This window comes from Pituophis catenifer, unplaced genomic scaffold (assembly GCF_029215685.1).
Source record: "Pituophis catenifer annectens isolate HBS135680 unplaced genomic scaffold, rPitCat1.0.hap2 SCAF_3, whole genome shotgun sequence".
Classification (NCBI taxonomy): domain Eukaryota; kingdom Metazoa; phylum Chordata; class Lepidosauria; order Squamata; family Colubridae; genus Pituophis; species Pituophis catenifer.
In genome coordinates, this window is record NW_027256883.1 from 157,166,829 (window position 1) to 157,178,193 (window position 11,365).

Here is an 11,365-nt window from a genome sequence, read left to right on the forward strand (position 1 = left end):
GCAAAAACAGTCAAAAGGAAAGGGGGGAAAATCTAAATGGGACTCCAGGTAACTCAGAATTCTGAGAGTCACTGAACTAGTGCCTTTCAAAGTTGGCAACTTTAATATGCATAGTCTTCAACTCCTAGGAGGGTGGCTAGGGAATTCTGGGAGTTGAAGTCCACCTCTTAAAGATACCAAGTTTTAAAATCAATGATCTGGAGGGAGGTAATAGAACTGGCCATCCCATGGAAAGGCATAGGAGGATAAGAAATCCTGAAGATGAATATTTCTAACCGCAACACGGTGATATTGATCTCCTTCTTTGGCTTCTTACATGCCTGTCATATCTCCTCCTTTCTCTGTAGAACTCAGGAAATTGTTCAGGGATCTGGGTTATCTATTTAATCTTTAAAATAACCCTACAAGGTAGGTTAGGCTGAAACAGAACCTGTATCCTCCAGCAACAGAATATGGTTTAGAAATGATCTACCCATTCCCAATCCATCATTCTAAACAGTTTACCTCAGTATTGCAGTGCAAGGGATAATTGTGTTTCTCTATATTACATTTACCACATCTTGCTCTTGGAAGTAAGATGTTGCTGTTATGATTGCCTGATCCATAGATGGACAGGGCATTAAAGATGAAACACGTATCCTTTGAACTCCAAGCAGAAAAAGGGACCCTGAGTCCAATATGAGATTCGACTCTTATTTCTTTCAGCATTCTCGTTTTTCTTTAGCATCCATACTTTGCCTCAACAATAACAACCTTCCAACCAGTTTCATTTCTCCGTTGTTTCAGGTCCTATGTCACCATGCAGCACTATGGAGTGAATGGCTATTCTCTCCACGCCATGAATTCCTTGAGCGCGATGTATAACCTGCACCAACAAGCAGCCCAGCAAGCCCAGCACGCACCTGATTACAGACCCTCTGTGCATGCCCTCACGCTGGCAGAAAGACTGGCTGGTAAGAACAAGGATGGGTTTTGTGCCAGATGGGAGGGGAATATGGGAACGGCAATAGTCTCCCTCTCCTGAGTTACCGAGGGGACCGGCACTTTAAGAAAGTCAGGGTTGAAATAACTAGAAATATCCTATCTGCCCAGTTGTGTACGGATTCAAAAAGAAGAGGAAGAAAATATGTCATTTCTCTTCCTTGCAATTCTCAGCACTTATCACGGTGGTGATATTGTTAGTTTTTAGTATATCTTCCCCTTCTATTCATTTACTGTATTTGGCGGTACAAATAGTCCTCGACTCACGACCACAATTGAGGCCAAGATTTCTGCTGTTAAGTGGGACATTTGTTAAGTGAGTTTCGCCCCATTTTAAGACCTTTCCTGCCTCAGTTGTTAAATGAATCACTGCGGTTGATAAGTTAGTAACCCGGTTATTAAGTGGATCTGGCTTCCCCATTGACTTTGCTTGTCAGAAGGTCGCAAAAGGGGATCACGTGACCTTGGGACACAGCAACAGTCATAAATATGCACCGGTTGCTAAGCATCTGAATTTTGATCACATGTTCATGGGGATGCTGCAAAGGCCATAACTGTGTTCTGCCCCAGCTACGGACCCCAAAGAACGCAGCACGCACAAAGTCTGTACAAACCTTAGTTTACTAAATTAAACAGTTTTTTTTCAAACAAAGGCTGTTAATTAACTTTCTTAACAGCCTACGAGAATCCAAAGAATAAATAATCTTAATCTTACTATGGTTGGCAGAAAGCCCAGAAGCAATTTGTAGAGAACTAAGATCAAGGCATGAAGGAGAGTGAACAAAGTTGTTCCATGCAAATTGCTTCAGTCAGCATTCCTCCTTAAATAGGCTAAGGGAGTGGCCAATTAGCCCCAAGCCTTACTCTCGAGGAGACCTCCTCCTGAGGAGTCACTCCTGCCTTATGGCAGCTCTGCGTGCCCGTGCATCAAGAAGAGGCTCCTCCTCTTCTTCCACTTCACCCATGGAAGCTTCTGGAGGTTCTGAAGGCCCTGGCTGAATCCCCGCCTCTGGCAGCACATCTTCTCCAACCTCCTCATTGTCCGACTCGAGTGCCAGTTGCACAGGCTGCTGGCGCAGCACCACACCAGCCTCCTTACTGTCCGAATCAGCCACCAGCCGCACAGGCTGTGTACAGGCCACAACAAACTGTGAAAAACATTCGTGTCACTTTTTTCAGTACTGTTGTAACTCAAACGGTCACTAAATGAACTGTTATAAGTCGAGGACTACCCGTACGTATAGAAGAAATGCAAGCTTGAAACATCCATATTTGGTAGCATCAATTTCACCTAATATTCAGTTAATAACTTGTTAAAAGTATTTCTAAGCCACTTCTCATTAGAAAAGCAATTTACAATCATCCTTAAAGCATTTTGGAATAAAAAGAATAAGAACAATAATATTGGAACAACCCACTCCAAGGCGCACATTATTACATACACCTTTTCTGAAAATATTTCTTTAATGTATTTGTATATTTGGGATGTGGTGGCTCAGTGGCTAAGATGCTGAGCTTGTTGATCAAAAGATCAGCAGTTCAGCAGTTTGAATCCCTAGTGTTGCGTAATGGGTTGAGCTTGTCCCAGTTTCTGCCAACCTAGCAGTTTGAAAGCATGTAAAAAATGCAAGTAGAAAAACAGGGACCACCTTTGGTAGGAAGGTAACAGCGTTCCATGTACCTTTGGCATTTAGTCATGCCGGCCACATGACCATGGAGACATCTTCAGACAGCGCTGGCTCTTCGGCTTTGAAACGGAGATGAACACCGCCCCCTAGAGTCGGGAATGACTAGCACATATGTGCAAGGGAAACATTTACCTTATATTTGTATATGTCACTTTCCAAAATATGTACTGTTTTAAGAAGCATCTTTCCTGTACAAATTTGATTGTGCAAATTTCTATTTATTTATTTTTATTTATTTATTGAATTTGTATACCGCCCTACTCCCGAAGGACTCAGGGCGGTGAACAGCCAAATAAAATACATATAGTACAAATGTTAAAAAACCATTAAAATACAATTAAATAATTGGCCCGGAAAATGAATTTAAAACACCCCAAATTCATAAGACAAATTTAAAATTTAAAAATTTAAAATTTTTTAAAAACAATTTAAAAGAGAGGTTAGGCCAGGCCGGTCTGCTGGAATAGAAATGTTTTAATGGCACGTCGGAAAGCACGCAGATCCGGGATCCTCCGTATCTCCGGGGGGAGCTCATTCCAGATGGCGGGTGCCCCCACAGAGAAGGCTCTCCTATGAGAAAGTGAGAGAAGACCTCATTCACGGTTACCACCAAATGAGTTTATTTTCTCTCATTTGGAAATCCCTGAAGGACTTCTTTAGATTCCTCTTGAGACGCCCTTGTCTCTTCTATAGTGGAAGCTCTTTTTTCAGATTTTAGAAAATGGATCTTCCCAAAGAACCTTCTTTTTAATCAGGATTTACGAGGGTCTGAACTCAGGGGAATACTTCCATGGATACAGAAAAGCTGAGCTCTGCAGGCAATAGTAGGGGTTAATAGAACAGCAAAGAGGCAGAGCTTCATAATGCTTGCCATTCCTTATTTTCGTCCATAATGTTTATCCAAACCCTGTGCTGTCCAGATTTGTTGACTTTGCTAGCTGGGATTATGGACGCTGAAATTGTATTACTTCCAGTGGGACCTGATTAGGAAAGATTGGCTTACATACAAGAGCAAATATTTGAAAATTACTTGTACTTCAAATAATATAATAATGCTCACTAATTCAGCCTTGCATTTTTGGATTTTGCTTTCTTTGGTCAAATCAGGCAAGTTATGTCTACCTAGAGGGGATGGTAGCTTTGAAGCAGAAGTTATTTAGTTTTTGTTGGCTGCCATATTATTGTTATTATTTTTAACACACAAATTACACTAATTAAATTGGCCCTATTTCTTATCTTCCAACGGCTGTACGTTTCAAGACATCATCTTGGAGGCCCGTTATGGCTCTCAGCACCGCAAACAGAGGAGAAGCCGCACAGCTTTCACAGCCCAACAACTGGAAGCCTTGGAGAAAACTTTCCAGAAGACTCACTATCCAGACGTGGTGATGCGGGAGAGATTGGCAATGTGCACTAATCTGCCAGAGGCTAGAGTACAGGTACCCAATCAATTAGCATTTCTTGTGGGTATGCAATTGAGCTAAATGTTAAATGATCTGTGAATACGTGTTTTATCATGATAACAGTGTCTCAAGCACAGCTAAGTGTATCTAAAGAATCAAATAGTTTTTTAGCAGCAAAAATGCCTGTTAGCCAAGATGGAAGAGGGTTTGTTTCTCTTAGATGATGACTGTATGTGAGCGCTGTTGTTTCCGTAGGCTTAGTCCAAATGTTAGATCTTTGAACTCTGAAAACAGATCATGTAATACATAAATATCTTTCTCCTAATTGTATATAACCGCTGTGTTAAGATCCAGGGTTGGCACGCAAGCAACACTTGCTAGGCGAAAGCTGGTCATCCCTTATTCAACCACCATCCCCCCAATTCCCCACAATCCAACAATTACTGGTCCGTTCCCCAAAGTCCCACAGGGCACACCTACAGTCCCAGAGCAAGGCTTGAACTCATGCGCCTGCACATGCTTTGTGCAACTTCCTGGCAGTGGAAGTCCACCAATGTCCAGGCAAAAGATCAAACCTTCCTTTCTCGGTCAGCTTGCGCCCTCTCTTCCTCCCTGACTACTCTTCCAATGCCCAAGGGGCCTGGGACTGCCTCCTCCTCCTCCTCCCTAGGTTGTTTCTCATGGGCATAGGGATTAAGCCCATCCTTTCCATCAGCCCCAGATCCATCTCCTCCTCCTCCTTGGACCTGAGCTCTGATGGGTCCATGACATGCTGCTTCAGAGCATAATATGATTATGAAACACCCAGACAAATAAATCAAGCTTCCTGGCCATATTTCCTTTTTTGGTTCTTCCAGTATGACATTCACTTATTTCTGCTTCTGTGCTATAAACACAGGGTTAAATTGCACAATACGTAGCAACTGCCTAAATGTTCTTTATGGTACAGTAAAAGCTTGGAGCTCATATTCTGATTGAGATCAATGCCTGGGCAGAAGAGCAGGCTTAAAGTTGTTTCAGAAAATTGAAATACCATGGATGAATTAAGAAAGGAAAAAAACCCAATGATGTCAATGAAGCTTTTTCCTCTTCTCCCTTCTCTTTTTCATGTGAGAAGGTAGATTTCATAACTACCACACCTTCTGTGTATAGTGGTTTCCATTAGGGTACATATACTAGTATAAAGAAAAATGAGGATCACTTGATATATATTTAACATGTAAAATTAAGCCTGCAGATGCAAGCTAAGACATGTTAATTTGTAGCTGTTCCTCATTATGTGTGTTTAGATATTATTCCTGCTTGTACTTTATACACACACTTCTAATAGCTGCCAATGACACGGGATCCAAAATAATTGTTTTGATGATGACAACCCAAAATGTGATCTCAAAGCAATATCCTATGCACATATTTTTATATAATTTTATTAAAGTTTTTTTAAAACTATAAGAATTAATGCAACATAATATAAAGTAAAAAGAAAGAAGAAAGAAGTGTAAGAAAGGAAAAGAAAAATAGAAAAGGAAGAAAAAAGATACAAAGAAGTAGCTCTCAATTTTCTTTACAACAATTATAAGTACAATTATATTACCTCTTACACTATAGTTACAACATATCTCCCTTCTTTCTAAAATTTATTCTGTTTAATAATCAAAAACATGAATCATAATTTCATTCTTTCTGTTCCATACAAAAAAATTACAAGACGTTCCCAGTCACTTATAAATGTAGATATTGTCTTTTCTTTGATCAAAAAGTAAATGTAGTTATGTATACAATAATCTTGCTGTATACAAAATATATACAAAAACAAAGATCCAAGACTTTTTTCCAGCTCTTCATCCAGTTTATCCCTTTCAAAAAGAACCACTCTGGCTTCTATTGTATATTAATCTTTAAGATCCTCCGAAGCAATGTATGTATTTGGATCCAGAATTTCCTAGCTTTTTCACACATCTACCAAAGATGATACAAAGTCCCTTCTTGTTGTTCGCATTTCCATCATAAATTTGAAATGTCTTTATACAATTTCTCAGGTGGCAAATACCAATGTTATATCATTTTATAAAGGTTTCCTTAAGATTATACATAATGTAAGTTTCAATCCTTTCAGCCACATATTTTCCTATTGTTCCATCTGTATATCACAACCAAAAATGTTAGCCCCCTTTATTATAAAATCATAAAAATGTGGGTCTTACTTCTGGAGCAACGAAAAAGAAAAAAAGAGAAAAAATTGAGATGCAGTTGGATTTATGGAGATACATAAATCTCCATCTAAAACAAGATCTTGTATTGACTGATCTGCATTAGGTGGTTAATTGGGATAGAAGTTAATTTGCAGGGGGCTAAGACTTTGAATTATATCTTGTTTTAATTGTTTTAAATAATCATTTCCCCCTCTTTTAAGTAGCATTGCTCCATTTATATTCCACATTAAGCATTTTTATTCCATCACGAAGCCAAAATTTAGAAAAATCTATGCTTGTAGCACCTACTTCAGGATCATCTTTCAATTTCTTGTTGCACTATTGGAATTTTTGTGTAGTCTTCTCTGATACCTCCATTTAGATCTCCTATTTTTCTTGGATTTTATCTAAAAATTCCCTCATTTTCTTGACATAATTTAGTCCAAACTTCTGCTATTTAAAAATAAAAATCAAACCTTGTAATCTGTCCCATCAGAATGGGATTTTTTTCCTGCTTTAATCTTTCAGTAAAAAAAAACCTCTTATGCAAAATTCTAATAGAAATTTCTGTAAAAACTATATTTGATTTATCAATCATCAATCTTGTATTAAAATGTTGCTTCAAAACCTGATTCCTTGCCTTCTTCCTGATAAATTTCACCAAACATGTCTTAGCACATTTCTTGTTCATGCACAACTGGAATTAATCTACATACTTTAGCAATTTCTGCTTCAGTGTCCTCTTCTTCCTAATCCAAAAAGTTTGCCAGGGCTTTAGTCAACTTTTCTCTAATATCTTTATTCCTCCTGGATTGCTGTAAGCCTTAAACAAAATTTCTTCTCTCTCAATTCCAATAGAGATAGATTATCTAGTTCTCTTTCCAATTCTATAGCTATAACTTCTGTTTTATGCTCTAAAATTTTTGATTTAATCATTGACCTATTTTACTACATGGACACTTGTTTTACAAACTTTCCATCTTTTTAACTTCATCTTTCATATCCTCTTCCATCTCTACAAATCTTTCACCTATTTTTTCCCCAAAAACTATCAATTTGGTAACAAATGATTACTTTAGTATCAAGTGATTCTGCTGATATATTGACCAATTCATCAAACATTTCCTGAAGCAGATATGGTTTAATTCCTTCCTCTGCAGGTTGCTCAAATTATCCTCTCCTCCCTTGCATTCTCTCTGCTTTTCTTGTTGTCTTGCTTTTAATGCCAAAAGGAAAATGTCTCAAAGAAGGAGGACGGAGACAAACTTTCCCTACTTTTTTCTTTCTTTCTGTGCCTTTAATACATTTATCTTTAATGCCACTCCATAATCAACCTCACAATCCTCATCTTCATAGATGCAGTCAGCATTATAGTTTGACTCATTACTTTTTTCTTTTGGTTTGCAAAATCCACCAATTATCTGCACTTATTAATAGTAAACAGAAAACATTTCCACAAAGTTCTGGTACATGTGTCTAATATATTTCCAATTTATTTAAAAACATTTTCACAAAAAAAAAAAAATCTTCCAAAATAACTGTCCTCTTCATCCATTTTAAACTTTCTTATATCAGCTCCTTGCCAAGCTTTTTGCAAAAAATAAAATAAAATAAATAAAAATAAAAAATAAGTCATTAAAGCTCTTCCTTCCTTCCTTTGTAATCCCACCCCCAAAAATTATAACTCACCAAATGGAATCTTACCCCATCACTTAGAAAATATCTCTGTAGCTATAAATTAATTACATGCTGATTGTGACTCCTTAGCTCCTGCAGTAATGAGAAGCAGCTATCCAGAGTGCAAATGGGTGATCGCATGATCTCTCATTTATCCAGAAAATTTGTGCCTGCTGATCTCTGCTGATCTGACTGCTGATCAACATTGTATTGCCATCCCTGCTCTTTCCTCATGATCCTCACCAGAAGCTCAGCGTTAATTTATGCATATTGTCCCAACAATAAATTCAAATACACTTAATGTGGTTTAAGTATGCATAGGATTTAAATATATATACTACATCAACATCTTCTATCTGCTTTAATTTTAAACCTTTTATCAGACCCAGATTTATTGCAGGTCATATTTTCAAACAAAACAACTAGGAGTTTGCTGCTAGCCATTTATAAACAGGAGAGCATGCTGATTAAAGATTGAATTTGTTTGAATTTGTACATGTAGTTTTCTAAGATTTCTGGAGTGGGCATGATGAGGAAAATTCAATATTCAGTCCAAAATTTTATCTTTTATTCTTCCCCTTTCCCCTTTTCTTCATCTCCTTATTTTTGGTGGGAAACAAAGGTTTGGTTTAAAAATAGAAGAGCTAAATTTCGAAAGAAGCAGCGCAGCCTGCAGAAAGAACAGCTACAGAAACAGAAAGACTCAGAGGCCAATCACAGTGAAGGCAAAGCAGACACTCCCGTGTTAGAAACACCAACTCCAACTCCTGATGCAGACAAGTCTCTGAACTTGCCAAGGGAGGTAAATGCAGAGCTCAACCTGACTCTCTCAGAGCATTCAGCCAGCGAGTCAGCCGCTGAGGACCAGACAGACAAAGAGGAAGAATTCAAGATCTCCCTGGAGGAGAACAATGAAGAGAAAAGCCCTGGAGGGGAAAACAAAGTGCTGAACAGTAAGAGGGCAAGTCCAAAAGCAGGTGAGAAGAAAACCAGTTCCCTTTGCTAAGACTTTTTATCTCAAAATCATGACATTTGACATTGTATCTCAAAATCTAATCATGTTAGATTAAAGCATGCAAACTCAGGTTTCCATTAACAATGTAAAAGATATTTTAAAAAAAAATATTATATTTTTAAAATATTTAAAAAAAATATTTTTTTAAAATAAAAGATGTTGAGGGTAGAGAAGGGAAACACAACAAGGACGTGGCCAGAAAATACTGGGAACATTAAAAACCCCTTAAAATAATCATACAACCGAACCATTTCAGTCACTTACAGACTGATTATTTCAAAAGGGAATTTTTGTCTCTGAAGAAAAGTGGCCTAAACATTTTTTATAGTTTGCTTCTTTTTCTCTTGAGTTATTCAGTTAACTCACATTCCTTGTTTCATTCACTGAGTCAGGCAGAACAATGTGAATGAAGCAATGTGGCTTCATTCTGGAACCTGGGCTAGATAGGAGGTTGTTTCACAAATCCTCAATAGTCTCAAAGCATTGTCATGACTCTGAAGTTGACAACTTTTACCTAAACATCAAACCGAACAAGCACCAATTTAATCTGGTAACAAACTGTTAAGTGTGAAGGTATTGCCAAAGAAGACTACTATTAACCCAGGTCTTGGAATTACAAAGTTACAGCTTTATATTGTAAAAAATCATGGAAGGCCTTCATCCATCTTGGTGCAGGTTTAGAGCAATTTTTCCAAATATGACAGGCTGATGGGATATGTATAGCATTCTCAGCTATTTCCTACAAGCAGAAGCCCTGCATCCATCTTAGTGTGATGCGTTTTTTCCAGACTACAATGCAGGTTCACATTCAGCTTTTGCTTTAATGAATGCAACGGTAACATTTCACACAAGTGATAATTCATTCTTGGATGAGTTCAATCCAAGCACATATGAAGCTATATGGCAAATATTTAAAGACTAAATGCTTGGCGCCAAATAATGAGGTTGCCTGTATGGAAAGTTGGTATTACCATCACTTTGTTGTCACATAACAATCTGGCAAAGGAGTGATGTAATAATACTGAGCATGACAGCAATCAAGGAAAGAGAAATGTTATAAATGGCTGCTATATAAATTTTGGCCTTAGACTTAGATCAGACAATATTATTTTCTCCTCTTTCGAACTTCCACTTTACGACTGCTAAAGGAATCTTCTAACATCTTCTAACCCAGGTCTCCAAGCTTGTCTCTATGCTTAGAAATATATGAATGTTTTAATTTTTGTTGTAAATCCCTACCTCTGAATGAAATTCATGGTATATAAATCAAACAAGTGTTTTTTTGCATTTGTATAAAAGGAAGAGCAGATCACTGTTCCTTAAGATATCATATTTTATCTGGATCAGAATTACTAAGAATAGTTTGCAGGGTTTTAGACAAGAATGTGTCCAATGGCATCTGAAATTCGAGGACCCAAGATCTTTTACATGAAAAAGGGAGATGTAGATTTTCAGAGGTTTCTAAGTGCATCCTCCTACATCTCTTGGAATTGTGAGTTCTGTCTAGGGCTGCTGGCGGTTATGGAAAAGCAACAAAAAGGCCTTCCCATGGTTTCCACAAATCATGTTTTCAAGCATGGTGTTACAGCCATAATTCTTTCTCCCTGACCCCAATGCCCAGAGCTTGAGACATCTTTTAAAAATCCCAATGCAATTTATTCATTCCAGGTCAGAGCTTAGGTCTTCATTGACTTGATTTTGTTGTGTTTAACAATGCAGAATCCCCTGTCGGCACTGCTGCCACTGCATCCTCCAGCAGCGGCATGTCTCAGGCGCATTCCTATTCGTCTTCTCCTCTCAGCCTCTTCCGCCTTCAAGAGCAGTTCCGCCAACACATGGCAGCTACCAATAACTTGGTCCACTATTCATCCTTTGAAATGGGAAACCCTTCTTCCATGCCGTATTTGGGTATGAATGTCAACATGGCACCTCTAAGCTCACTGCATTGCCAGTCTTATTACCAGTCCCTCTCTCACGCCCAGCAAGTGTGGTCCTCTCCAATTCTCCAGGCCTCTTCTTCTCTTCCCAGCCTGAACAGTAAAACAACCAGTATTGAGAATCTCCGGCTGCGAGCAAAGCAACACGCTGCCTCCCTGGGACTGGATACTTTACCAAACTGAGGGTCTAGCCAAACTCCAGCAAAAGTCCGATAAACAGATGGCTTCAAGGAAACACCCAAGTCTCTGCCACTGGAGAGAAGGATTTCTGATGTAGAGCCTACTACTTTCCATTGTGTCCCCATTAAGGTGCTCCCATTTGTGGGGAAAGGTTGACAGAAGTCGTGTGGAGACCACATCTGGCATTACCTCTGCCTCTTTGCACTGGCCAATTTGAAAAAAAAAATAGCCTACAGAAAGGTGTTTTAAAATGTGAAATTGTCTTCAGAACTGTGAGTCAAATATGAACTAT

The 11,365-nt window shown here is 38.4% G+C and overlaps 1 protein-coding gene across 2 annotated transcripts; it reads left to right on the forward strand.

Moving 5' to 3' along the window:
* Window positions 1-799: 799 nt before the first annotated feature.
* On the forward strand, window positions 800-11,076 carry DMBX1 (diencephalon/mesencephalon homeobox 1). 2 transcript variants are annotated; one of them, XM_070939584.1, is made up of 4 exons: window positions 800-953; window positions 3,930-4,108; window positions 8,564-8,918; window positions 10,676-11,076. In XM_070939584.1, exons 1-4 carry the CDS (start codon window positions 800-802, stop codon window positions 11,074-11,076), a joined length of 1,089 nt encoding a protein of 362 aa, XP_070795685.1. The 2 variants fall into 2 exon arrangements, with proteins under 2 accessions (XP_070795685.1, XP_070795684.1); XM_070939583.1 differs by having other exon boundaries at window positions 800-951; window positions 3,913-4,108.
* Window positions 11,077-11,365: the final 289 nt, after the last annotated feature.

Excerpts from the sequence above, each read along its gene's own strand:
- DMBX1 (XM_070939583.1), top strand. The coding sequence starts at position 800 with ATGCAGCACTATGGAGTGAATGGCTATTCTCTCCACGCCATGAATTCC. Across the intron at positions 952-3,912 it reads ACGCTGGCAGAAAGACTGGC|CGGCTGTACGTTTCAAGACA; the intron begins TGGTAAGAACAA and ends CTTATCTTCCAA. Across the intron at positions 4,109-8,563 it reads TGCCAGAGGCTAGAGTACAG|GTTTGGTTTAAAAATAGAAG; the intron begins GTACCCAATCAA and ends TGGGAAACAAAG.